This window comes from Mus pahari, chromosome 2 (genome assembly GCF_900095145.1).
Source record: "Mus pahari chromosome 2, PAHARI_EIJ_v1.1, whole genome shotgun sequence".
Lineage (NCBI taxonomy): Eukaryota > Metazoa > Chordata > Mammalia > Rodentia > Muridae > Mus > Mus pahari.
In genome coordinates, this window is record NC_034591.1 from 133739450 (window position 1) to 133766386 (window position 26937).

The following is a 26937-nucleotide window of genomic DNA, read 5'->3' on the forward strand; positions in this document are numbered from 1 at the left end:
GCAGCCACCACAGAGCAGCAATGGTGGTTCTGCAAGGCGTCTCACAGAAGGACGGCCACCCCACCCCCGATACAGTCCCTGGACAGGTACCTTTCAGCATTTTCACAGCCACTGTGGTGTATCCTGCCCGGCCTTTCAGACGGAAGGCTGTGGCCTTGACAACTTTTCCAAACTCGCCTTCTCCCAGGGTTTTCCCAAGAACTAAGTTCTTCCGAGGAAATTCCCACTTAGGATCCTCCTGTATTGGTGTAGAGACAGGGGCCGTTAGCAGGTGTGATGGTTTGTAAATTCTTGGACCAGGGAGTGTCAGTACCATGGGATGATCACCAATAGATGATCACCAATAATAGAATTCATAGTGGAGTGGATCAACCTGAGCTTAGAGTATTACAGAGGCAGAGCTGGAGAAGTGATGCCAGCCCTTAGGAGGAGCCCAAAAGATCAAGTGGAATCCCAGACACTGAAACAAGAAACTGTAACATTGAAATTGCCTTGGAAACCCAAAGATGTTAAAGATGCCAGAGGCATGGGATACATGCTGAGGAAAGCTGCTAACAGGGAGTGGAACCAGCCCAGGAGAAAGCAGTTTGTTGCAGTCAACAAAGACGAGAAAGAAGTGGAGATCTGAAGACCGCTTTGACATTGGCCATGGAGATGCAGAGTTTGGAGTTTGCCCAGCTGGTTTCCTGTCTTTCTTTGGGGATTACAGTTCAGTGATTGGATGAATCTCAGAAGAGACCTTGAACTTTGGACTTTTAACATTGTTGTGACTGCTATAGACTATGAGGACTTTGAAAGTTGGACTAAATGCATTTTGCATTATGCTATGTTTAAGTGTGCCTCCCGCCCATACTCTCATGTGTTTGAACAGGTCTATGGAGGCCAGGAGTAGAATGTGATGGTTTGTATATTCTTGGACCAGGGAGTGGCACCATTTGGAGGTGTGGCCTTGTTGGAATAAGTGTGAACTGGTTGGAGTAGGTGTGTCACTGTGGGTGTGGGCATAAGATCCTCACCCTAGCTGCCTGGAAGTCAGTCTTCCACTAGCAGCCTTTGGATGAAGATGTAGAACTCTCAGCTCCTCCTGTGCCATGCCTGCTGTGCCATGCCTGTCTGGATACTGCCATGCTCCTGCCTTGATGATAATGAACTGAACCTCTGAATCTGTAAGCCAGTCCCAATTAAATGTTGTTTTTTATAAGACTTGCCTTGGTCATGGTGTCTATGCACAGCAGTAAAACCCTAACTAAGACAGCAGGGAAGGGAGAAAGCATGGCGTTTAAATACCAACTCTGGCCCCCACAAGGCCAGTAGTCAGAGAGCTGGTCATGAACCACACCCACCACCTCACAGCTCATCTGCTGGGAACACACCATGGTCAGGCCAGAGAGGCCTTAAGCGGTCTCCAGGGAAAGGGCCTGGACTCAAGGCCATGACTCACCCTGCCCCCACCTCCCCAAATAACACAGGACCAGTGAGCCTAAAGTTCTTATCCTCAAGGCCAGCTGGGTGCTTGTGGATGACCAGATAGCAGCCCCAGACCCAAGTTTTCTCTGGCACCCCCACCCAGGGGCCCCTGAAGGACTTAATGGGCACCCACAGCTCAGGGCACTTCTGAGCCCAGAATTTCCCCACAATGGAAATCTTCAGAGCTACCCTGTGTGGCTGCCTGTTAAAGAACGGCACCACTGAGCTCCCATCCTGAAGTGTGGGGCATCCCATGCACCCCACTTCGCTACACCCCAGCTCCACCTGACATGTTGCCTTCCCAGCATCCCACTCGAGTCTCTTCCCTGCATCGGGCCTGATCATGGTCGCTCTGGATACATTTCCAGACTCCTGCCAGCCAAGTGCCATCCCGCTAGAGGCCCACCCCGTGGTGCTGGCACAGCACTGGATGCCTACTGCCTCACGTGTCCTCACGCGCAGGCCTCAGGTTTCTGTTTGCAAGGCTCTTTAAGGCTTCCCTAACCACAAAGCTGGCCTAATAAGGACACACAGCTCCAGGACAAAGGTCATTTTGATTTACACACACACACACACACACACACACACACACACACACACACACACATGGCCCGTGGGGACATCCTCCTTTGAGTATACAAACACACATTCTAGCAGACTCCTGAATGATCTTGGTATTTTGTGAAGTCTCTCGAGTGTGAAGAAAGCAGAGATATCACTGGTGTCACAGGCCCACTGCCACACCCCCACTACAGCCATTAGACTGAGACGTCTGAGGCATATACCAGAGACTACGCTAAGTACATGAGAACGGTATGAACTTGCTCCTCTTAAAGATTAAAAAAAAAAAATCAATATCTTTACTGTTTTGCTTGCTTCAGCCTAGTTTACACTTGAACTTGTGACCTTCTTGCCTGGTTTTCTCATGTGCCAGGATTAAAGGAATGGGCCACAGTCTCCATGGTTTATGTTAGAGAAATCAGGCTGAGTGGCCAAGCCGTGGGGCTTACGTGGGGATAGCCTGAGGGCCCCAGGGTTACTCTGGAGTAGACGTGTGAGAGTGGCGTCTTTACCCTTGGGAACAGTACATGGCCTTGCTCTGCAGCCTCACTGTGCTACCTGGGTAACAGAGCTCTGGTGGCTTAGTCTAGAAGCCTGCTGGAGATCCAGCTACGGCCAGAACAGGAGCCACACGCTGGGATTGCCAGAGGGAATCAGGATGTGTAGGAAGGACTTCTTTGGCCCCGAGTGAGGGCTGGGTGTCATTCACATAGGCCCTGGGGGAGGTAGGACCTCCTAGCCACCTAAGGTCACTGCACAGCCTAAAACAGAGACTGCCATGAGCCCATGGCCACTGGGTGCTCCCTCAGGTGTCCATATCACAACCTGTCCACCCAAACCTGTGGCCTACTCTGTTCATACCCCTTGTCTCGTAACACTGTCCTAGCTGTTCCCAGAGCACCCTGGCTTCCAAATCCTGAACAGGTAAGAGCGGGGTGGGGGTGGTGAAGGGTCAGGGTCTTCCTGAAGGTGAAGGCAGAAACCATGCACGGCAAGCCCAGGAAAGACACGACCATGATAGAGAGGCCTCAGTGGTAGTTTGGCCTTGAGCAGCACCCATGGAAAGGTACGTCCATCTCAAGAGTGGCTGGGGCTGCCGAGCATGGTGGTGCACGCCTTTAATCCCAGCACTCTGGAGGCAGAGGCAGGCGGATTTCTGAGTTCGAGGCCAGCCTAGTCTATAAAGTGAGTTCCAGGACAACCAGGGCTATACAGAGAAACCCTGTCTCGGAAAAAAAAAAAAACAAAAGAGTGGCTGGGGCTTTCTTCTGGGCCTCCGCTGCCTCCCCCTCCATGTTGGGGCATCTACCCTACATCCTGCTGCTGCCCTGGACCTCAAAACCTGCACTTCATTATGACCCCCACTCTCTCTGCCTCACCCCTACCCCACCCCACTGCTCAACAGGAGCCTATTGAAATGCTAACTGACACAGGCCTCTTCCATGGTTCCCACTCTGACATAAAACACTTGCTGAGTGCATGCATGTGTAGGAATTACTGGTCCTATCCCTTGGGGCTTCTGCTCACACCTCCCTTGCAGCTAGGGCCATGCTCACTCTCTGCAACTTCAAGGTCTACATCTCAGATCCCAGCCAGTGCCATCTAAATCAGTACCTGTCACTTTTTTCCTAGACAGCCTGCCTTCACAGCCCAGCTTCCCACTGGAAGGCAAGGATGCCCTTGCTCTTTGGCCTTATGCTACGCGAGATCTAGGCAATGCTGTATCCACCATCTGTGGGTACCCCAAGTAGTAAAAAAAGCCTGTGTGGCCACGTTTCCTCCAACATTGTCCACCTACCTCTTGGGGCCCCTTACCGGGATCTTGAAAGAGTCCACAGAAACCTGGTTCTCCATGGAATCCAGTGAGGGCCGGCGGGTGCCTGAGGAGGAATAACTGATTGGGAAGCCCTGGGCCGGCCGGCAGAAGGTCATTTCCGCTGATGCAATGGGCGGCTTGTGCCCATGCTTGTGGTGGTGGCAGATGCAGAAGATGGACAGCAGAATGGAGATAATAAGGGAGAAGAGGGCAGCTGTGATGACCGTGCGGCACAGCGCGTCACACAGCGGGCCTGTGGAAGGGCAGAGTGACAGAGACTGCACTGTGACCGTCTGAGATGTTACAGACCGGGCGCAGGCGCCACTGTACCGCCTCTCCTGTGTTTACCCTCTCACAGTAGAAACACTGGTTTGTAGACTGCACACACTGCCTCCCTCAGACAGCACAGGCAGTATGCCAGCCACACCAGCTACACTGTTTTCAGTATAAAAAGGTAGGACGAAGGAAGAAAGGACCGGAGGCTTTGGACAGAGGGTTCTAGAACGAGCCAAATAGCAGGAGACTTCCATGGTGCCAGAGGCTGAGCAAGACCCTGTACAGGAAATCTGACCAAGTTACTTGGAAGGACCACTCTCTAATGAGCTTCCTTCATCGAGAACTGTGGCTAGGAAATGCTTTAGGGGGAACCCTGTCCCCTAGTCATGGGTGGGGGGCACCAATGGTACTGGGCCCAAAGGGAAGGAGGAGCCTCCCGGGGGTCTAACTGCCTCCCCACAGTCTCTTCCCTTGGTGGACCTCACAAATGTTGCTCAGAACTCCCTTGAGGGTTAGGGGAGGTTGGGGAACCCTGTGTGAGGCACGCCTTACCCTGGCTGTCCTCTGGCTCGCAGAAGCATTTCTTCTCATCAGGGAAACAGTTGCAGATGCCGTAGCCAGCTTTAATGCCCTGGCGCTCCCCTCGCTCGTGCCCCCCAACAATGTCGGCACCTGAGGACATAGGTGGCACATTCAGACTCCTGGTGTGGCCTGATACCTCAGAGTCCTCAGACCGTGATTCGTCTTCCCAACTCGGGGTCAGTAGCTCAGGCCCAGCGAAGGCAATAGGCTCAGAGGCCCTTCTCATTGGGGCAGGGAGTTTAACACAATACCCCCTCCCCATACTGGCTATGGAAGTGGAAGGAAACCAAGACCGCTCAGAGTCATTGCTGAGGTCCCAGAAGACATCACCCATGGCTAGTCCCCAGTAACAGTAAAGATGGAAGTAACAGAACAGAGACAAGGTGGGTTCTGAGCCAGCAGATCAGGGACTTCAGTTTCACAAGTCAGCCAAGGATAGATAGGCCATGCTACAAAAGCCCAGTCTTGGAGGAAACACAACCAACATGGTAGCAGGACTGGCTTGACCCACCCTGCTTGGTTCAACCTACTATTACACTTTTCTTCTTCGGTGCGAAGATGAAGCCATGACCCTACATAAGCCAAGCTCGTGCACAGACAGTCCCCCCGTCCAGCTTGAGGCCTCCGACGGGCACCCGTGTTCAGGCGGAGGTTAGGATTCCCAAGCTCTCCGCTGCTACCTCCCTCTCCTCTGCCCTTCCCTGCATGCTGATAAGACGCATCACCGTGGGCCTAGCATGGGCTTACGGAGACAGTCCTGGGGGCAAATGTTGGCATCCCGGCTCTCCACAGCATCACAGTGGCCGTCGGGGCAGGTCCTGGTACTGGGGGAGCAGGTGGAGAAGTTCCTGGTGATCCCTGTGGTGGAGCACACAGCAGGCTGTCACCCTACATGGGCATATCCCACCAACCCTATCTCTCCTGGGACAGGGATATGAAGGGACAAGTGGGGCAACACCACATACACCTCAGATGGCAGCGAGGAATGACGAGACAAGGGGTTCCCAAGGGCTGAAGTGCTTGGGCGTCCAGGACTGCAGACAGCCTTCCTTTAAGGAGGCCACTTGAAGGCAAGGATCTGTCAAAGCTATACTGCCAACAGGAGCCTTAGAGCGGGAGGTCTGGCAGTGGCAGACACACTTCCTGGCTGGGACTTTCTGGAAGAACCACTCTGTCTCCTGTCTGTCCCAGTTCTGGTATAGACCCTTCCAAACCCAGACTGAATCTAACTGAGGAACCTCTAGTTACAAGGTGGCACGTGCCCCACCTTCCCTGCTGGCACTGGTTTCCCAAGAGGGACAGGGTCAGAAGACAAGGATTAGGGAAGCTCATGGCAGGGACTAGCAGGCCTTGCAGGAACCCTGATGGCAGCCAGGACATCCCTCCATTCCCCACCTCCCTAGCCCTGCCCCACCCCCACCCCCATCCTCCCCGCCGGCTCTCATGCCTACCTTTACCATCTCCCTGGCGCCACTCGCACCTGCCAGTTGGAGAACCCAGGCCACCACATTCCTCACACTCGGGTCGCCTCTTGTTTACTGCACAGGACTTGGGGCAGCCCACTTCTTCAGCAATGGCTGGAAGCACAACAGACAAGCCAAGGTCACTGGGGCTGGTGTGGGCTCAGTCTCTAGACCTCTCAAATGGACAGAATGTAACAACAGTTCCACTGTCTCTGGACTGAAACTCCACAGGTTCTGGGGTAACTAGAGTATTGTATGACAGGGACCTAGGCACCAGAGCCAAAGGCTCTCACTAGCCTCCTGTCTGCTGAGCCTGACAGGGAGGATATGAGGGTGACCACAGCAAAGGACACATGGTATCACTGGTTTACACCGAAGTTCCAAAGACATAGTGAACACATGTTCCCTGCGATTGTCTGTGACATCTCACCCCTCCACGGAGCCCGACACTTACATGTCCCCTCCACTGTGACCACTAACGAAGCCTGGGTCTGCCTGCGGGTCTGCCGGTCAGTGGCCACCACCGTGTACTGAAGCTTGGTGCACTCAGGTCGCCGCAGGGCCTCCGTGTCATTTACATACAGGGTCCCGGAGGTGTCCTCGGGTGAGGTGACCACACCTAGGGCAGTGCAGTTGGTGCTGGAGGGCTGCAGCTTGTACTGGATGGAGACACCGCTGAACTCCTGGCAGTTTTCCACACAGACTTTCCCGATCTGGAGGGGAGGAGAGGGAGGAGGACAGGGAGGAGGAGGATCACGCCAGTGCATCTTAGCTGGATGGGCTCTTGGGTAAAGCAAATTGCAGAACGGCCCTCAACTTAGCTTTATTTTTGTTTTGTTTTGTTTTGTTTTGGAGACAGGGTTTCTCTGTATAGCCCTGGCTGTCCTGGAACTCACTCTGTAGACCAGGCTGGCCTCGAACTTAGAAATCTTCTGGCCTCTGCTGACCAAACGCTAGGATTAAAGGCATGTGCCACCACCACCCGGCTCAACTTAGTTTGAATGGCAGCCTTCCTCAATGTCCAGTGTTCTACAGACTCAGCACCTACAAGCGCACCTTGCTTAAGAACACCAACTCACCAGACACCCACACTACTGGGAGTCAGTTGTAATGGCCACAATCTCTCTTGTGTGTCCCCCCCCAACTGTTAGAGCGCCATGCCCTAGCTGTGTGACTGCAATGTTGTCATTGCACTTGAGGTCAAGAGGCCTCTTTAGTGGTTCTGGAAAGAGACCCCTTCTGGGATGCTTGGCTCTGGAGCCAGGCCCCGAGCCTTTATCTCACAGACACTCCAGTGAGCTATGGTTGTTCAGAGCTGCAGGAGTGGTCCTGGTTGTGGGCCCTGTGTCTCAGGGCAAGAACAGACCTAGGGGGCAGCTTCTTAAGACCCAGAGCAGGGACAGGGGTTTCCCAAGCCGCAAGGACACCCTAACAATCCAGCCTCCTGGTTGCTTCCCTTTCCCTTGCAAAGAACGTTCACTTCCATCTTCTCAGGGGACCCTTAAACTATCCAAGTTCAAAACTATGGAGACAGTAAGGAAGCAGTCACTACAGGACAATGACTGAGGCTCCCAGGTCTGTTAAATGCAGGCGGATCTGCCTCTAACTGATACCTCCAACCCCTTCTCCTGCCCTTCACTTAGTCATCCCCACTCCTGACCTGATGTTCTCACCCTGGAGAAGGGCTAAAGGCTCTATCTATCTACAGGCAGGTTCTCCATGTGCTGGTGACAGGAGTGAGTGAGAATCTGGAGCCGACTGTAAGAACGGAAAGACCACGGGCACAAGAGGAGACTGTTCTAAACACAGTCCGAAGACAGATCAACCCTCTACTGCCAGTTAAACCACACACACACACACACACACACACACACACACGCGCACACGCGCACACGCGCGCGCACACACACACATGCACACACACACGCACACACACACATGCACACACACGCGCGCACACACACACACACACGCGCACACACACACGCACGCACACACACACCACAAATGAACTAAAAGCAACCAACCAACAGACGCCAGTGAGTGCTTGAGAAGAAACAAGTTAGAATGGCAGCAAATGCTGTCTCTGGTGGTCAAGGGGTGGGGGGACATGCGCCCTCATTCCTCATCATTTTAATGAAGACCACCGCTCACTTTCCACGCTTTGTATTTTCATTTATTTTTAGCGGTGCTGGGGATAGAGCCTAGTGCTTGCTAGGACAGATCTATACCATTGAACCACGACCCCAGTCTTTCACATTTCCATTTCACGTATCATTTTCCAAAGGCAAATATGAACATTATCTTGCGATTTCTCTAGTACGTAAAATTCTATAAGCAGATGTGACCCCTGCCTTTTCCCACAAGGCACAACTGCCAACCATAGTCTGCTACCCGCTACAGTCTCCCCTCCCCCCAATAAAAAGGTATTTTTGCACTGACAGAGACACCAGAGACCAGGTTCCTCCAACCACTTTTTCCACTGAACAGTACAGCAAGAATATCTTTCCAAGTAGGCATACACAGGGTTACCTGGAAATGCTTTTGTATTAGTGCAAAAAGAAAATGTTTTAAAGATACCAAGAAGTGAGACGGTAAGATCAGAAGGCTTGCTCCGGGAGCTAACCAGAGGCTAGGAGCTCTCTAGGGTGAAACAGGGTAAACAGAGGCTCAAGGACACACCTTGGACCTACTAGGGAGTCACCCATGCTAACCCTGCACTGGGTGGGCTAGGGAAGGGGTGCCACCCACCCACAGTCCTGCCTGCAGTCTTGGAACCCCCTAACCTCACGCCATGTAATGGGCCACGGGCTCACCTGGGCATAACGGCGGGCCCTCTTATTCACCGGGAAGGAGTAGGTCCTGGGTAGGTTCAGGGTGACAGGCAGCACAGACACATTGAAATGGAGGAAGAGGACACCTGTCCCAGGGCCCTGGAAGTCTGAGTCATTGACCAGGACCGCTAGCTGCACGACTCGGCTCTCTGAGATAGACAGGCTCCTGTTCAGAACCAGCTCTGTAGGTGGGCACAAGGAGACAAAACAAGGGACTTCATCATCACGCCCTGTGCCACATACTACACATCCATACCAACATCCAACCCTGCAGGCCTGGTGGGCAGTCTTATGATAGTACTGGTATTTAAAAGCTAAACATTTTACTCAGCTATATCTTGTGTGTGTGTGTGTGTGTGTATGTGTGTATACATGCATGTGTTCCAGAGAGACATTAGGTACATGTGGTACATGTGTGGTGTGGTTATATATAGGGTTTATTATGTCCTGTGGTTTGATATGTATACAGTGTGTGTACTTTTGTGGATGTAGTGTGTTAGGTGGGTATGAAATGTATGAGTGTCATGTTTACTTACTGGTGGGCGGGTGTAAAATTAGCATATTTAAATGAGTTTGTGTATGGGGTGTTTGGGTAGTGTTTGTATACACAGATTGTGTGTGGTCTGGGTGTGCTCATGGGGGTGGAATGGGTGTGCTCAGTGGGACATATTTTGGTGTATGGAATGTATGTGGTTTTCCTGTGGGGTGTGTGTGTGTGCGTGTGTGTGTGTGTGTGTGTGTGTGTGTGTGTGTGTACCAAGTGTCCTAAAGTTCTGGGAAAACATCATGCCATTGGCTCCTTACTGTAATTGTGCATGGTTGCCCGCACGGAGTTGTTGTTGACCTGGACCAAGGTCTCAATGGGCGAATGCTCCACCCGGAAGGTCTGTTGGGCCCAGGAGTCCCCTGAGAGGAGTGTGTTTGTGTACCGTCTCACCAGCTCCCCAGATGCTGGCACCACATCTGCATCAAACACCTGCAGGGTGGCCACCACAGTGCCCTAGAGGTAGCAGAGAGTGCCAGTCAGTGCAGGTATAGACAGAGGATCACATGACCTAGCACAGCCCAGAACTAGACCAATCATGTGTTGTTTGAACCAATCCTAGGGCCAGACGATCAGAATTGAATGTCTGTCCCCATGGCCTCGGGTAAGACTTGCAAGCAAAGCCACAGGGTCACTGGGGTCACTCTAAGGTTGTCTAATCAGATATTTTCTTCCTTCCCCATACCTGCTCTCACTCCCTAGGAAGCCTGTACCTAGTTAGTTCCTCAGAGAAGCAAAACACCTTTCTTACTGAGCCTAGGAGCAGGCTGCAGAGTGGCCTAAGGTCCAGCAGGTGGCAGTAGCACACCACCTAGGCTGGTCAAAGCAGTATGGGCGAGGACATCCTCTCATAGGGCACTCCTGTGACAAGTTGTCCTGCAGAAGGGAGTACCCTCCTTTTTGCCAGGCCAGGTGAGCCAGAATGATCTCCCCTGTGCTCTCCTCATGAGGCCCTTGGCCTCATTAGACACAATCTAAATACCCCAGGTTCCAGCCTTCACTGTGCGAGTCCAGTTTACTGCGGCCTATCTGGCTGGCAGTCAGCCAAACAGACAAGACACAAAGGACAAGTAGAGGGTCACGTGACTGGACGGCTAGTGGAACAGCTAGCTAAACAGATCATGTATAAACTGCCGACGGGGACAAACACCAAACAGGCACAGGACAAGACAGCCAGACAATCAAATGCAACTGTGGGACCAACCTCCTTCCGCTTAAACTCCACCACGGCGCTGGCAGTGCCCACACCTCCAGAGAAGGTGGGCGCCGAGTCGTCCTCATCGTACACTGTCACCGGGAAGGACACAGTCATCCTCTTCTTGTTGGCTCCAGGGCCTGCCACTACGCACGCAGCCTCCAGCAGAAACTTCTCCTGAAGCTCTCGATCCAGTGCCCAGCGCGTGCTCACCTCCAGGCAGTCAGCCTCACAACGGAAGGGCAGACTGTCCCCTGTCACCAAGCAGAAGGGAATCCCGCATGACCACTGGGTATGGGATGAGGCGTAGCCTCCCTTTCCAGAGTGGATGGCAGTGGCTGTCTGTCCCTCTCTGGGCTCTGTGGGGACAGCACCCAGCACTCCAAACGCAGGCTGTCTGAGGTTTGTGCCACCTACTGTTTTGTGCCTGGAGCCTTCATTCATGAAGATAAAGTCAGGTGTCTCTGTCATGGCCTGGAAGGAGGATGCCCAGGAGGGCAGAGGATAGGCAGAGAGCCGGCTCCAGGTATGGTCTGATGGTCTGATTCACAACGTCAGCCTTTTTTTTTTTTTTTTAAGTCACAGACATGACATTTGCTCATTTCAGACAATGGGAGAAACATCCCGGTTTGATGACTTGCAAACAGATACTGGACGTCAGGGGTGTTACTGACATTCCAACCGGGATTTCTGGATATGGGATTTGATTTCCTGTTGTTTGTGTACTGGGATTGTGATCTGATTGGTCTCTTGGAACCTTCATTTCTTCTACAGTAAACAAGATGTCAAAGAGTGCAAGTCCCCTTTGCTAGAAGGGCTGGCTCCCCAGAAAGGTCTGCTGTGCTTGCTGATGCGAGCAGAACCCTTGGAACTGGGTTCAACACCCCATCTCTAGCTTAGAAGAATCCATCTGGGTCTCCTTAAGGGCAAGGCAGGACGCTCCAAGATTTTCATGCCAACTCCAGCCTCGTATCAGCCCATCCTCCCAGTCAGGAGTCTGTCCTGGACCCTTCAGTCTCCCTAACTGTACCATATACTACCCTGACCCTGAACTGTACCCAACATAGGAGTTCAACTAAGCCTTTTTAGATCCAAGTGGAGACGTCTCATACCTGCCCCTCGACTTCCATAGCTTCTCCTGCACTAAGGAAAGAAACCCTGACATTTTCCCTGACATAACCAGCCTGCCCCCGTTTGCTTCTGTTTCTCCAGTGGCTAACTGCATTCCAACCACAAATGGTCTCACTTTAGCACCTTCTGGGGCCAGAGCCGTTTGGCACCTACCCACTTGGTTTAGCAGCCCCCTACCTCTCTGTTCTCTCAGCTTCTCATTCCTTCTAGAAACCACCTAGATTCCTTGACATGTCCACGGGCTCTATCCTCCAGATGACTGGAGGCTTCAAAGCAGGCAAGACTCCAGATCTTTTGTTTGTTTACAGTTGTATCCTAACTTCCTTCAACACTACTTGGCTGGTGACAGACGTTCAAGAGAGATACTTCTGGAATACTAAACAGTGGCAAGAAGAACACGTGGCTCACCCTAAGGGCCTATAGCACCAGGCCTCCCGGGCAACAGGACAAAGGAATAGCCCCTCGAGGCTGGAACTCACCTTCTAAGAGACTGTACTTCACACTGATGTTGGGACAAAGGAACTGCACGGGCAACATGTGGAAGTGGTAGAAGGTGCCAGGAGGCCTGTTCTCCCTGATTCGGAAGGACACGGTTGTCTCTGGGATGCAGAGATCCCGGGCTTTGAAGGAGCTACAATTTGGGAAGGTGTCATTGATGAAGGCGAAGTATACACGGGTACAGCCTGGCCAATGGCATTCTCCCTCTCTCTGGGCTGTGGACCCCAGGAAGACCTGGAGGGAGATGGTGAGCACGGGGAAACCACCGTCTGTAGAAAGAGAAGAAGACAGCCCCCTTTCAGATGAGGGATGAAGAAGAGGGGCAGGGATTCCAGGGTTCAGTGTGGCCCACAAGCCTCAGCTGATACCTCCCCATCTCCGACCACTGCAGGATGCTGAGGCCCGGAAATCAGTAGCCCTCTTATCTGCCTCTTTTGTCTTTCAGGCTTCTGCTCAAACGGTCCCTCCTGAGAGAAGTACCCAAGCCCTGCCTGGGGCTAAAGTTTCCAGGTCCTGCCAGGTGAGTGGCCTCATAGTGTAGGCTCCTGCAGGCCTCTGGGAGTTGGACTCCCCACCCTCCAACCCCACCTACCAATCAAGTGCTTTGCACAGACTTCATCAATACTCTGCAGAAGAGTGTCCAGTTAAGCTCTACCACTGAGGCACCACAGCCCACTTTAGTGAGGTCTAGCCTTTGGCAGAGGCAGGCATCTCCCTGGGCCTCCGCCTTAGGCCTGGCAGATGGCTACAGGGTTCAGCTTGCTTCCCCTTAGCCTGTATTGCATTGTTACGATGACCCCGCCGTGGTTAATATTCTCTGAACCAACTGTCCAAATTGCTGTGTGCTTCTTTCCTGACTGGATAAGGCAATGCCCAAACATGAGTGGTGTAGGTCTTCAGAGAGCTGCAGGTTTACAGCACATTCCACCCCAGCTTCCACCAAAGGACTCTCGTTCTTCAGTTTCCCACTGTGGTTCAGAAGGGACACAGAGGGAATGAAGGTGCTTTGAAACCAAGGGACATTGCAGAGTTACTTCCTCCAGGAACTGTCTAGACCCGTGGCTCTCAACCTTCCTGATGGTGCGACCTTTAATACAGTTCCTTACATTGTGGTGATGCTCAATCATAAAATTATTATTTCCTTGCTACTCCCTAACTCTAATATTGCTACTGTTATGAATCATTATGTAAAGATCTGCTCTGCATGCCAAGGGGTCTCGACCCAGAGGCTGAGAATCACTGAACTAGACCATGTTGGCAGGAACTACCCACCTCGGGCATCCTCCCAGCTTACTATCCTGGCTGCCGCGGTGCTTTGAATATGCTTGGCCCAGAGAGGGGCACTATTGGACTATTGGGAAGCGTGGCCTTGTTGGAGTAGGTGTGGCCTTGTTGGAGGAAGTGTGTCACTGTGGGGTTGGGCTTTGAGACCCTCCTCCTAGCTGCCTGAGAGCCAGCCTTTCTCCTCTTTGCCTTTGGGACAAGATGTAGAATTCTCGGTTCCTTCTCCAGCACTGCCTGCCTGGATACTGCCATGCTCCCACCTTGATGATAATGGACCTGTAAGCCAGCCCCAGTTAAAAGTTTTACTTTATAAGAGTTCCCTTGGTTGTGGTGTCTCTTTACAACAATGGAAGCTCTAACTTAGACACTGCTCTTGTCAGAAAGATCAGTTACTCTACATGTCCTGTCAGTATAGTTCATTCTGTATCATAGTATTCTTCTACCCTGCCTCTGCTTGTGGACTGGAACTTAAGGACTCGTGAGGCCACACCTCAGAGGAGGTCCTGGGAGGTGTAAGCTACCGGGTGCATACCATCACCATCCCATGTCACACAGGCCACTCAGATCCCCACTCTCCACACCAGGCAGGGATAACGTCCTATGTGGCCTTGACTGCAGCTCCAGCTTTAGCTTTGGGCTACCCTCTAGGTTTCCTTCCGCTCTGCCTCCTTCCTGGACGCTCCACGCCAGCCTGCTGCAGATGGGGAAACATGATTCCTAGAACCAGGTACTGTTCAGCAAGTTCCAGGTCATCAGCTAAATTACTGACTTCCCGGGGAGTGTTTCCAGCCCCTTGGAATCTCTCCCACCACTTGTATACCCTTATCACCCCACTGCAACTAGACTCTGCTCTACACCGAGTGCCAAGTCATTTGCATGGTTCTCCTAACTCCCAATAGCTTCAGGAGGCAATTAGTATTCCCAAAATCGTGTGGGTCCCTCGTTAACTGGACACAAAGCAGCTGCCTTTACCCTGCACCTTGCACCCTTGGCCACAAAGCCATCCCTTGCCTCAGACTGGCAGTCAAGATGAGGGCAGCTTTAGGGCTAGGCCAAGGTGGAGTAGGGATGGGGGTGCCAGGCTGTTCTCTTACTGCGGATGCTGAGCTGTTCCCAGGAACTGTGGTCCAGGCTCTGATTGAGGTAGAGAAGGCCAGTAGTCTCATTGATGCGGATCCAGTCATTCTCGTGCAGCCGCGTGCGGTAGACGCCATAGAGATGCTGGCCCAGGCGGAAGCTCGGCACTTCTCCGGGGGCATCCCGTAGGGCATGGACATAGAGCAGAGGTGTGCCAGCTGGCTGGTCCACATACAGCTTCTCCCAATAAGCATCCCTTGAGAAGTAGAGGCCCAGCGGGGCTGCGGGAGACATGAGGGTGTGAGTGGGGATGAGGACATCTTCCAGGACCCCCCCCCCCAAAAAAAAATCTAAAATTCTAATCCTAGCAAGAATGTCTTACCTCTAGTTCAAAGAACATGAACATAGCTAAACATGACTGATAAATGCACCACATTGAAGCAAAGAAAGACAAAGGAAGAGGAAGAAAGTACAAAATAGTGCAAAATACTTCCCTGCTACCCAAGTCCAAGTGTAATCTGCCCCAGGATCACACATGACCCAGGAGTTCAATGACTGTTTCCCAGCATACCAACCTGGAACAGGAGGGCGTTTCAAAGTTATGAGAGACTGCCAGACCAGCCGGGCAGGCCGCAGTCCCAAGAAACGAAAGAGCACTGGCTATGAAAGCAACCGACTGTTTATCAAAATAGGCTCTTATATATGACCCAGCAAGTCCACTCCATGTATCCAGCAGAAGTAAAACCACCCATCCATCAGGTAACCGAGTGTGAAATGGGTGAGTTTCTCACTAGAAACAGATGTCCTGCAGTGGGTATTCAGGTAGACAAAGTGGCTCATCCATACCACAGACTCCCATGGCAGCAATCGCTATTTAAGCTGGACGTGGTGGCGCACGCCTTTAATCCCAGCACTTGGGAGGCAGAGGCAGGCGGATTTCTGAGTTTGAGGCCAGCCTGGTCTACAAAGTGAGTTCCAGGATAGCCAAGGCTATACAGAGAATCCCTGTCTCGAAAAAAAAAAAAAAAAAAAAAGGTAAAAAAGAAAATGCTCTGTAAGCTTACCTACAGCCCGATCTTACGGAGGCAGTATTTTCTCAGTCCAGACTGCCTCCTCTTGGGTGACTATAGCTTGTTCAAACTGACACACATCTATCTAGCCGGGACAGTATCAGAGTATCTCTCCTTCTAAATCAAGGCTGAATGATGTGTGTGATGTACACCCCACATTCTGTGTCCCCACCCATAGCCAGCAGAGCTGCGTGCAGCATTGGCTGTTAACGATTAATGTGGCTATGAAATGGATGTGTAAGTCTCTGGGATGATACAGAGAGATGGAACTTCTGGATCCTACGGGAAGTCTGTATGTGGAAGGGCCCAGGCCATTGCAGGGGTTACCCCTGGGCTGATGGTCCTGGGTTCTAAAAAAAAGCAGGATGAGCAAGCGGTCAGGAGCAACAGTAAGCAGTCTCTCTTCACGACCTCAGCATCAGATGCTGCCGCCTGGCTCCTGCCCTGTCTGAGTTCCTGTCCTGACTTCCTTCAATGATGGACTCTGATGTAGATGTGTACACCAGATAAATGCCTGCCCCTCCCCAACTTGCTTTTGGTCCTGGTGTTTTATCATAGCCATAGTAAACCCTTACTAGGACAAATGCCATTTGCAAAACTCAGCCAAGGGGCTGGAGACATGGCTCAGCAGCTCAGAGGCCTTTCTTGTCAGGCACTTAGTCACAGCAACAAGAAAATAACACAGACCTAAGCGGCTTGTTCCGAATCACTTGACTGGAGCCACAGATGAAGACCAGGGAGGCTGGGGTGGGGGTGGGGGGTTCCCTAGGAAGCATAGACGGTGTCAGCTACAAGAGTGGTAGCCCGATCTAGAGAGAGAGCAGAAGGGTCTGGAGAAGATGGTAAGTTCAGGAAAGAGAGAGCTGGAAGGGGCAGGTGCTAACAAGAAGTCTAGCTTCTCAGGGCTAAGAGACCATGACCTCAGAACGCTCGTCAGAAATGACAGGTTGGACCAGCTTGTGGATTCCAGGCAAGACCATGGACTACGTCTGGGTGACCAGCAGAGTTGGGGCACTGGCTAGGACAAAGGTTATACATTTTTTGTCTTGGCTCCCAAGGAGATTAGGCCCTTCCTCTTCCTAGAGTTATTGGGAGCAAAATCTAGTTGGTGGATGTGAAGAACAATGGCTGCTGCCTGCTGTCATCTCAACCCACACACCTGTATCTCCATTATCTACAATCACCATCAGCACCGTAACTATCACCACACTCACAAGCATCACTTCCATCTTCCATACAAATCAGCATCGCCTCTAACCTCATCTTCAGAGTCCACGCACAGCTTTAAGTCTGGACCCCCGCTAGTGTAGAACAGAGCACTCAGTGTGTGGCATCTCCTTCATCACCCATTTTAGTGGCCTTCAGAGTAGGGTGGCTGGTAGCCAGGAAGAGCGGCTGGACAGAAGACACATGGTGTGGAGGTGGAGCTGCTCCTGGCTTGAGGCTCTGCTCTCCCTGCACAACTAAGCAGGGTCCTCGCACGTCCTGTCTCCTAAGCTGGTACTGTAGGAATCACCTCTCACAGTGCTGTTAGTATTACCCCCAGTGCTCAGCCCCCCGAGTCTCACATCATTGAATAGTTCTCTGCTTTGGTTTGGGTGGGGGAAATCTACTGCACAGCTGAGGTTAGGTTAACTGCTGTCCTCTATGCAGAGACGGGGACTTCCTCTTCAAGGAGCACGGGCACCAGGCTTTATCCAGAATGCACTGCGGCTACCACCTGCATTTCCATGCCCACCCAGACCAGCTGCACTGGCCTCGCTGATATGAAGGATGCCCCCACCCAAATGTGATTTCCCAGCTGCTACTGACTTAATCGTGGGTCTTGCTGGCAGTTCCTTCCGGCTTCTATACAAAGGAAACTGCCAATTAGGTTACAATTAATTTCTTTCCTAGGATGAGGCCTGGCCACCCAAGTGGCCTGGGGATGAGCGTGTATGAGTGACCAGGCCTCTTTGGCTCTAGGGCTCTCTCTAGTGCTTTATAGCCCTGAGTAGCTGTTGCTGCTGCAACCGGGCCAAGGTCCCAGCAGCTTTGACCCCGATGACTCTGGACAGTGCAGCTGTTCCCCCACATAACCAACAGAGCACCATGACGCAGAACACATTCACAAGCTGAGTGGCCATCCCACAAGCTCTTTTTTAACACTCCATCCCAACGCCCCTTGCTTCACCTTCCATTCAATGGGATTTCTATCGGCCATTTTAAGCACATCAAAACACTAATGGATGTTAGGATCCTTGTCTTACTGAGCAATAAACCAAGACAGAGAATGGCCCCGGGCCACAGAGTTATTTAGGACCCAGCCAGAGTCTGGCCCAGGCTTTGTTCAGTGACAGCTGTTCATGTAGTGCTTGCGAGAAACCAGGTCACAGAGTCCCAGGGACCCAGGGCCATCCACTTATATGCCTGCAGAACCAGGCTGAAAGTGCCACCGCGGAGATTCTGCCACGCCTTCCCAGTTTCTCCTCAAAAAGACCCAGGCCCCCTGGAAGTTTCTTTGGCATTTATAAACTGGCTTCTTAATATTTCAGTGAGATGGAGTCTGGGCAGGCATCCCAAAACAAAGTGAGGGCTCAGGAAGGTGAAGTCAGGTGGAATTTGCTCGGGGTGCCATCGCACCAGGGGTTCTGGCATGGAGCGAACACCAAAGTACAGAATCCAATGTTAAGTTCTCATGAGCCCAACCTCTCTGGACACAGGGGAACTGACTGAGTATTGTGGATCCCCCCTTGCACCCACAAAGTCCCAGGACCAAACATGTCAGACAGTGGAGGCTGTAGTTAGATACAGCGTCCTTCCTGCTTCTGTGTGGGTGTAGAGAGGGACAGGTCCTAAGGTAGATGTAGTGCAGGGATCTGTTCTGGGTGAGGGGGATGCTGGGAAGTCAGCTGGAAGTTCAGTGTGTGCTCATCAAACACTGAGGTGTTGCAGCAGGAGGAAGGAGACCACTTCAGTCTCTGAGCAGGAGCAGACAACCTCTTCTTGGGATGCAGGCTAGTTTTGTGTGTCAACCTGACCCAAGCAAGATCCATCAGAGAGGAAGGAGCCTCAGCTGAGGAAATGCCTCCATGAGTTCCAGCTGTAAGGCATTTTCTTAATTAGTGATCGATGGGGGGTGGGGGGGCAGACAATTGTGGATGGTGCCATCCCTAGGCTGGCAGTTCTGGGTTCTACAAGAAAGCAAGCTGAGCAAGCCAGGGGAAGCAAGCCAGTAAGCAGCATCCCTCCATGGCTCCTGCTTCCAGGTTCCAGCCCCGCTTGGGTTCCTGTCCTGGCTTCTTCCAGTGAGGGACTATGATGTGGAAGTGGAGACCAAATAAACATCTTTCTCCCGGACTTGCTTTTTGGTCATGTTTCACTGAAGCAAGAGAAACACTAACAAAGGCAGGATGGCCCATAGAGAAGTCCTAAACATCTGATCTTGGGTACAGTGGAGGGCTAGAATCTGGGAACCTCACAGGAGCCGTTTCCAACTCCACAAGGACCCAGAGCCAAACACGCTGGAATCCTGGGTCCCTGGATGGCAGAGCACACCAGAGCTGGAGAGGCCCATCACTGGTTCCTGGACCTTGGACCTTCCTATCTCCCGTTGCAAACCCCGAGTGGGAACGCAGAAGGGAGACCGCTGCCTCCGCACAAGCTGTCGGCCCTGCAACACAGCTCTGGCCAGCAGCATGACATCACAGTAGCAATTACTGTAATCAACTTAGACCAATCGGCCCAGTTATTTTTAGTCTAGATAGAGGCAGAGTGAGAGGGCAGCCCTGGCTTCCCGGGCTGCCAGTTTCCTTGTTGGGCGTGGGATGGGCCACTGGTTTCCAGCATCTTCCCCTTTGACAGGGAGGTTCTAGAACATCTGCTTCTCCTGCACTCGCTGTGATACCTTCGTTTCTGGAACATTTGTGCTCAACGTGACACATGCAAGAGTCCCGTTTTTCTGAGAAATGCAGACACTCCGTGTTCAGTGGAGTCTCAACATCCATCCATATTAACACTTCAGTGTCTTCTCAAGAGGCTTCTCTTAAGTGGCTGGTGCTACTGGATGAAGTACCCTCGAAGCCATGCCTGATAGTAAGTAAAGGCACTCAATTAAAAATGGCCAAAGGTGTTCGACCCTGAGTAAGACATTTATACTGGGATCTGCAGGGTCCAAGCAACACCATGGAAGAGGGAACCGTAAGAATGTAAGATCTGGAAGAAAGGGAGAAGGGCCCAGAGGTTTTACCCTCATGGCATGATACAGTCATTGCAAACATGATCTAACTGCAGCTGCGCATGCCCACGCTGGGGCTGCAGAAGTCCATATGTCAACAGCCAGTGATGGAGCAAGCTCAAGGGGCCCTAGCCCTCCCTGTTGAGTGATTACTGGCTACTGATAGGTTCCCAGAGAGGGAAAAGTTCCTGTGGTTAAGTCCACAGGTTCCAATGGATACTTCTAAATCCATGGCCTCACAGAAGGTCCTCGTTAAAATCTGTACATCAGAAAAACAAAACAAAAAGCCAAGAACACAGGAAAGGGGCCTGTGGAGTGTTGTGGTGACAGGGGTGTGCGGGAGAAAAAGAGAGGATGGTGGATTAGTAAACAGAATGCACTACATACATGTATGAGTGGTCAAAAATGTAATAGGCACAATAGACAAAGGCTCTGAAAAGGCTCTTGTCCAATAATACACACAACTAGCCAATGAGTGTGTAAACAGACGCTTGTCTCGTCTTCCGACTGGATCACTAATCTTTAGGGGAAACTCAAACCAAAACCACAATGAAATACCACTTTGAGCCCACTGGGAAGGCTAGGCTGCAAAAATAACAACAGGAACCAGTGAGAGCAGGAGAGAACATGGGGTGAAAAGCAACGTTGCTGAACTGGACCCTGCCTCTGGGAAGGAGCAGAGCAACAACTGCTCAGGGAACAAACACCAAAGCCTTAAGTTTTCACTCCTGGGAGAACTGCAAGCAAGCCTTGAACAGCAGGATTCTGAGGACATGCCTGGAAACATTGTTTACAACAGGAAAACCCACCTCCGGATCCAGAGAATAGATACATAAATGTGGCAAAGCCAAACAAATGGAGAATTACTCTGAAAGAATGAAAGTACCCAAGGAGCTGAAGGGGTCTGCAGCCCTTTAGGTGGAACAACAATATGAACTAACCAGTATCGCCAGAGCTTGTGTCTCTAGCTGCATATGTAGCAGAAGATGGCATGGTCGGCCATCATTGGGAAGACAGGCCCCTTGGTCTTGCAAACTTTATATGCCCCAGTACAGGGGAACGCCAGGGCTAAGAAGTGGGAGTGGGTGGGTAGGGGAGCAGGGTGGGGGGAGGGTATAGGGGACTTTCAGGATAGCATTTGAAATGTAAATAAAGAAAAATATCTAATAAAAAAATAAAGAATATATTATATCATAAAAAAAAGAATGGCACACTGATGTGAGCTACAATGAAGATATACTCTCACCGGACCTACCACACACACTGCACTATTTACATAAAATACCCAGAACAGGCAGATCTAAAGAGGGGAGCACGCTGACGGTGACCAGAGGCAGGTACATGGAGAGTGGGGGGACAGCTGCTTATGGGGTATATGGGGTATCCTTTGTGGGTAATGAGCATGTGACAGAACTACAGAGATGCCTCCTGGACACCTTGGGGTAGCCTAAATGCTACTGCACCATTCTATTAAAAAATAGTTATCCTTATGCTAAGCCAGTTTCATTTAAAAAGGTTTTTAAAGAGGCAATTTCAATAAACGGTCACTTGCCTTACTTACACCCATAGCTGTAGACATCTGAAGCACCACCCAGGAAAATAGGCAGAGACGCCCACTTGGAAAAGCTAGGGAATGGGGTCTGGGCTGATTAGGTTAGTTTTGTTTATCAATTTGGCACAGGCTAGAGTCATCTAAGGAAGGGAAAAATCTCAACTGGGAAAATGCCACCATCATGTTGGCACGTAGGCAAGTATGTGAGGGAATTTTCTTGATTAATGTGAGAAGTCCATTCCACTGTGTGGTGTCTCCCCTAGAGATATAATCTGGTTTGTATTTAATAAATAAATAAATTAATAAATAAATAAATAAATAAATAAATAAATAAATAAATATTGAGCCACAGAAAACAAGGCAGTAAGCAGCATCGGTCTGTGGTCTCTGCTTCAGTTCCTGCCTCGACTTCCCTTTGTGATGGACTGTAAGCTGTTAAGATAAACCCTTTCCTCACCATGTCGTTTGTTGTCGTGGTGTTTCTCATAACAACAGAAACCAAACTATAAAGAGTCCAAAACCTGGAGACACATCACCTCCAGAATGTGTACAGTTACACCCCAGAAGCATGCACCCCACACACACGTACTCTGAACTGCCCTGTACTGAAGTGGGGGCTCTCTGATGTGATTCTGATCTTAGCAACACAGGCGAAAGAAGTGACACAAGGCCCTTCTGAGCCTGGCTCCACAGATCTCCGGGTCTTTCGGTACATGGAGCCAGGTGCACAGATCTAGGAGTCCAGCTTCTCATGGGAGAGGCTACTCCTAGATGAGGACATGTCAGCTGTCACAGAGGTAGAGTACCCATGTTAAGTCACAGAGATATGGCTGATATCTTTTGCCCAGAACTGTAGATACAGACTGGTGTGGCTAGGGAAGAAAACATTTGAAATGCACCTCGGTCTAGACTTTCTGAGGCTCTGTGGATCTGTTGGAGCAATCTTTTGCAAAGGTGACAACCTCCAGCTGAGCACCTGTGCTGAGTCACAGTCAGGTAGGGCACTCACAGGGGTAAAAAATCACCTGGCAAGGGCTAACCTATCCTGCCTGGGAAGAGGGTAGCTCACAGGCACAGTTCCTGCTTGGACCGCTGGGAGGCTGGAATGGATTCACGACTTTCACGATGGTGCAGATGCCCCGGGATAAGGCAAGAGGGCCAAGAAGGAAGAGTAGAGAAGACAAAGCCCCCCCCCCCGCAGACACCCAGCCCCAGCCTCCATCTTTTCCAGTCATGCTGCAAAAATGTCTAAAACATTCAGCCCATCTCCACCTCTCACTCTCTTCACAGCACATACTTCCCAAGCACTTTCTGGTTCCTTAAAAGTTTCAAGACAGTAAAGTTTTCCATCTTTCCCTTCCTGGAATCCAAGTGTGAAAACATTAAGGAACAGGAGGGGGTGGAATCGATTTCAATGAACACCATCTAGCATCCCTCATCTCCTGAACAGTGTCCAGCATCCCTTTCTCCTGCTCTAGGATCACACTGGCTCTCAGTGACAGCCCTGAAGAACAGACTCCAGCACTCCATGTCACAGAGGAGGAAAAGCCTGGGACCACAAAGAGGGGTCTCTGCTAGCTCTGGAAGAAGTCTGGATGAAGGGGCTCTATCTGCTAAGACCTGGGCCACAGGGCCACTGGTACCTCTTGCTGCAGAGCCCACTAGGTACCACTGACACCAAGAAGAGAAGACTCCACTGTCCGCTCACCAGGCAGGCACACACCTGCTCAGGTGAACAGTTAACCTGCCCTAGCATCTGGGCTTTTCTGCTTAAGTGGAGCTAACCATGAGGCAAAAGCAAACAGAAGTGTTTGCTCGTGGCTGGCCACCTGCTCTCCTCGGCGCCCAGGTGGTGCAGCCTCAACGGTGGCCCTCAAGGTCTCATCAGCCACCTTCTAAGGGGCACCGACATGCCTGGGAAAGAGCTGGCAGAATACAGCAGCCCCCTGCTGCCAGTCTCTCAGGCAGAGGGGTGTGGTCCCTGATGCACCCTCCAATCAATCGCACAGCTGGGAGGCCCATTCAGGGACCTCTCCATGGCTGCCAAGGAAGGAAGGTGGGTGATGGGGGAGGAAACAGCTGGGCAAACAAGGAGGAAGAAGGTGAAGGCCACAGAGCTCTTTAGGATCCTGCGACCTGTCAGGAGAGGAAGGATCTGGTGTTGTCTGAGAGGAGTTAGAGCACAGCCTCGTTGGATTCCTTGGACAAAAAAGCTCTGGGTGCTCTTATGAATGGGGGCAGCCTGGAGTCATCGGTACCAACTCATCAGCTTCCTAGGGTGAAATACCCCCATATCAGAGGGTACAGAGGACATTCCTCACAGACCAGAGAGGCAGCCCTCCCCCGTGGCATCACTTCCTCTGTGGTCCATGCCCAGGGCTCTCTGCCAAACACCCCATTCCTTGTTCCCTTGTCTTGCTTCCAGCTGCTTGTCTCTAACGGAACCATACCCCCTCTCCTCCCCCGCCCTCTCTCTCCATAACTATTAGGTGTGTCTTCTGCTGTTAGTTCCTTCTTGCAAAGCAACACTCAAGGATCTTTTTGATGAGTACTATCAAGTCATTCATACAGAAAAATAATGGGGAAGGAGGGAAAGAGGGAAGCAGAGCTGATGGAAGAGGACTGAGGGAAGAGACCAGCAGCCAGGCAAGTGCCAGACTTACCCTAAAAGTGTGCATGTTTGCATGGGCCCAGGAAAACACACACACACACACACACACACACACACAGACACACACACACACAGACACACACACCATCCCTCTACAGTACACTTATGGCCACTCATCCAGAAGCAAAGAATTACTGAGTACAGGCTGCACTCCTAGTCAGCCCTTGTCTCTGGGCACACAGTGGGCTTTTATTGGTCTTTCCCAGTGCCCTAGGGAAGCGGATTCCATCTGGATGAGGGCACACGGTTGTGCCCCTCCCCCTAGCACGGCACCTTGATGAAGGAGGGTGCTTCCTTCAGACACGGTGCAAAGGACAGTCCTTGGGTGTCCTGTCCCTACCAGCCCTCTGACTATACACACAACCTCTTATAATGCCTAGAGCACACAAGGCTCCCTCTCTGAGACAGCTCTGACAGAGCCAGACCTAATAAAGCTCATTCCTAGCCCCGGAGACTCCCAGGGTCAGCCAGTTAGCAAGGGCAAAACCATCTCACTGAGAACTCTGCTCAGATCCACAGAGGCTCAGGCCTCACGTCTGTGGGCAGTGCTCTATGTCACATGTCACTCCTAGATCTGGTCCAGCCTTTCTTCAGAGCACCTGCTGTCAAACATGAGTGGCCTGCTGTGGTGTGACAGGCAGGAACATTGTCTTCTCCCAGATCGCTCTTCATCTCTTCTCCTGGTACCAAGCTCTCACTGACTTTGCTAAAGACAAGAGACCTGGACCTGGGGAGTCTTTAGCTCTCCACGAGCTCTAGAATCTATAGATTTGGCGAACCTCAGTTTGTTCACCTGTGAAATGGGAAAATAAGACCACAAACCTTACAGGGTTATCAACAGTATGGCATGGGAAGCTGCTGTTGGTGTTAGCAGGAAAGGGGATCGACAGAGTCTTTTGCCAGGAGAGGATCCCGAGGGAGGTAGCAGCTTCTAGCCACCCTTTCCTTTCCTATCCAGGCTCCATTTCCACAGATACTGTAATTTTTAATTAGTTTTCTCCTCCCCTGGCTAAAAGGCCATTAGTACCCCATTAGGTGACTACATCCCATTTTCTTCACACCACCAAGGAAACAAGTCATTTACTTAGCCCATTCCTAAAGCAATTCTACAAAATAAAGGCAATCTAGTGAATGGGCTCAGTCACTTCCCTACATGCTGTCTGCTCTCAGGCCCCACCCTCAGGACTCCCTGGCTGGCCCAGCCCAGAGAATGGGCTCAACAGCTTGAGGGAAAGAGACAAAGAAGGGCCCGGATGAGCCTGGGGAACTGGGACAAATCTCCAGGGTCCCCTGAGCTCAGTAAGGGAAGGGAGGAAGGGAGAAACAAAGGGGAAGCAGGGAGGACCAGGCCCCAGTGCTCACTCACAAGGAAAGCTCTGGGTGATGTCGACCCATTATGGCTCCCCTCACACTTACACAGAAGGGCTGTCCAGAAAGGGCCCCTCCATGACATGGTGACAGACCCTTTGGTTCTCAGAGCTAGAGATACTAAGCAAGATGCCAAGCCAAGGGGATGAGGGACAGGAGTCTTGACAAGTAGCTGGGGGTGGTGGTGGGGGGGGCAGGAGCCCTGGGACATGTAGGGGAGACCAAGATACTGTGATTCAGTATCCTCATTCACACAGTCAAGTTGTGTCCGTATGGAGGAGCGAAAAGTCCAGAAAATGTTAACAGAAGGAGGTTGTCAATGTCTAGTTCCAGGACACTGGGCCCGACAGTGATGGGAAAATGAGGGGGTGCGTGACACAGTTCTGTGTTACCTGTGGGGTGTTTAGAACAGGGTGAAAAGGGAACCAGACCATTCTTATCCACAGGTCTCTTGAGCATGACTTGTGAGGAGGAGTGGGAGCATGGATTAGTAACTTGAAATCAGAGCATGGTGAGTCTCGTGAACAAGGCTCCCTTCCTTCTACAGACCCACACAAAACCCACTCAAAACTGTGGGCATCAGGCCCAACCACTAGAGCACTGTATCCACAAGAGGGCACCGGAGGCCATGCTGCTCCCAATCCTATTGAGGAACCGCACCCGAGCTCTCTACTGGCAGTTTGGGAGCAGATCGATGAGTGTGTCACAACAGCTGCACCAGAGTCCAGGTTAGAGGGCTTCCCCCAAACCCCAATGACTTCTTCCTGGGTATGAGGCTGCCGCGCCCCTCTCTGGACCTCTATTATGGATTCTTGGCCACCCAGAAGGGTGTGGGTTTAAAACAGGGGCTCATAGTCCTGGATTCTATAAGCTGTCTGTGGCCACCTGATTCTGAGCCAGAGGTTTCACATAGAAATCTCCCTCTCTGCCTGGCCAAATGCCACAGGCCAGACCCTTGAGATGGGTCCCTTACACCGCTGGGGACCTCACTAGATTCAGGGCTAGGTGGGTCAAGGGGAAGTTGCTCAGCACACATCTTCCTGGTTTACTCCTGCATACCTGTGAAGTTTAAACCTGATGACACGGGGCACAGTGTCAAGCTCTGTATTTGTTACACAGCCTTGGGGCCTATGACCCTCTGCAGCACTGTGCCCCACAGCACCTCAGGACCCAGGAACTGACACTTCAATCTGTTCCCCCCTCCCCTCAGGAACGATAAGGCCTTTATCTTCTCCTCTCTCCATACTTTTCTGCAGTACTTGGAGGCCTGCGAATGCAGTCCCTGGTTGGTCAGTGAACCCCGTCTTCACACGACTCTGAGCTAGAGGCAAG

The 26937-nt window shown here is 51.6% G+C and overlaps 1 protein-coding gene across 2 annotated transcripts in view; it reads right to left on the bottom strand.

Moving 5' to 3' along the window:
* Positions 1 to 26937, bottom strand: part of Ret (ret proto-oncogene) — a 42648-nt gene that overhangs the window by 14008 nt on the left and 1703 nt on the right. For both annotated transcript variants that reach the window (XM_021189774.1, XM_021189777.1), the window contains exons 2-12: positions 14746 to 15009; positions 12349 to 12636; positions 10748 to 10992; positions 9804 to 9999; positions 8982 to 9181; positions 6620 to 6878; positions 6154 to 6279; positions 5450 to 5560; positions 4673 to 4792; positions 3844 to 4097; positions 91 to 238 (exon numbers count right to left, since the gene is read on the bottom strand). In XM_021189774.1, the coding sequence (XP_021045433.1) occupies positions 91 to 238; positions 3844 to 4097; positions 4673 to 4792; positions 5450 to 5560; positions 6154 to 6279; positions 6620 to 6878; positions 8982 to 9181; positions 9804 to 9999; positions 10748 to 10992; positions 12349 to 12636; positions 14746 to 15009 (2211 nt within the window). The remainder of the gene's footprint in view (positions 1 to 90; positions 239 to 3843; positions 4098 to 4672; positions 4793 to 5449; positions 5561 to 6153; positions 6280 to 6619; positions 6879 to 8981; positions 9182 to 9803; positions 10000 to 10747; positions 10993 to 12348; positions 12637 to 14745; positions 15010 to 26937) is intronic.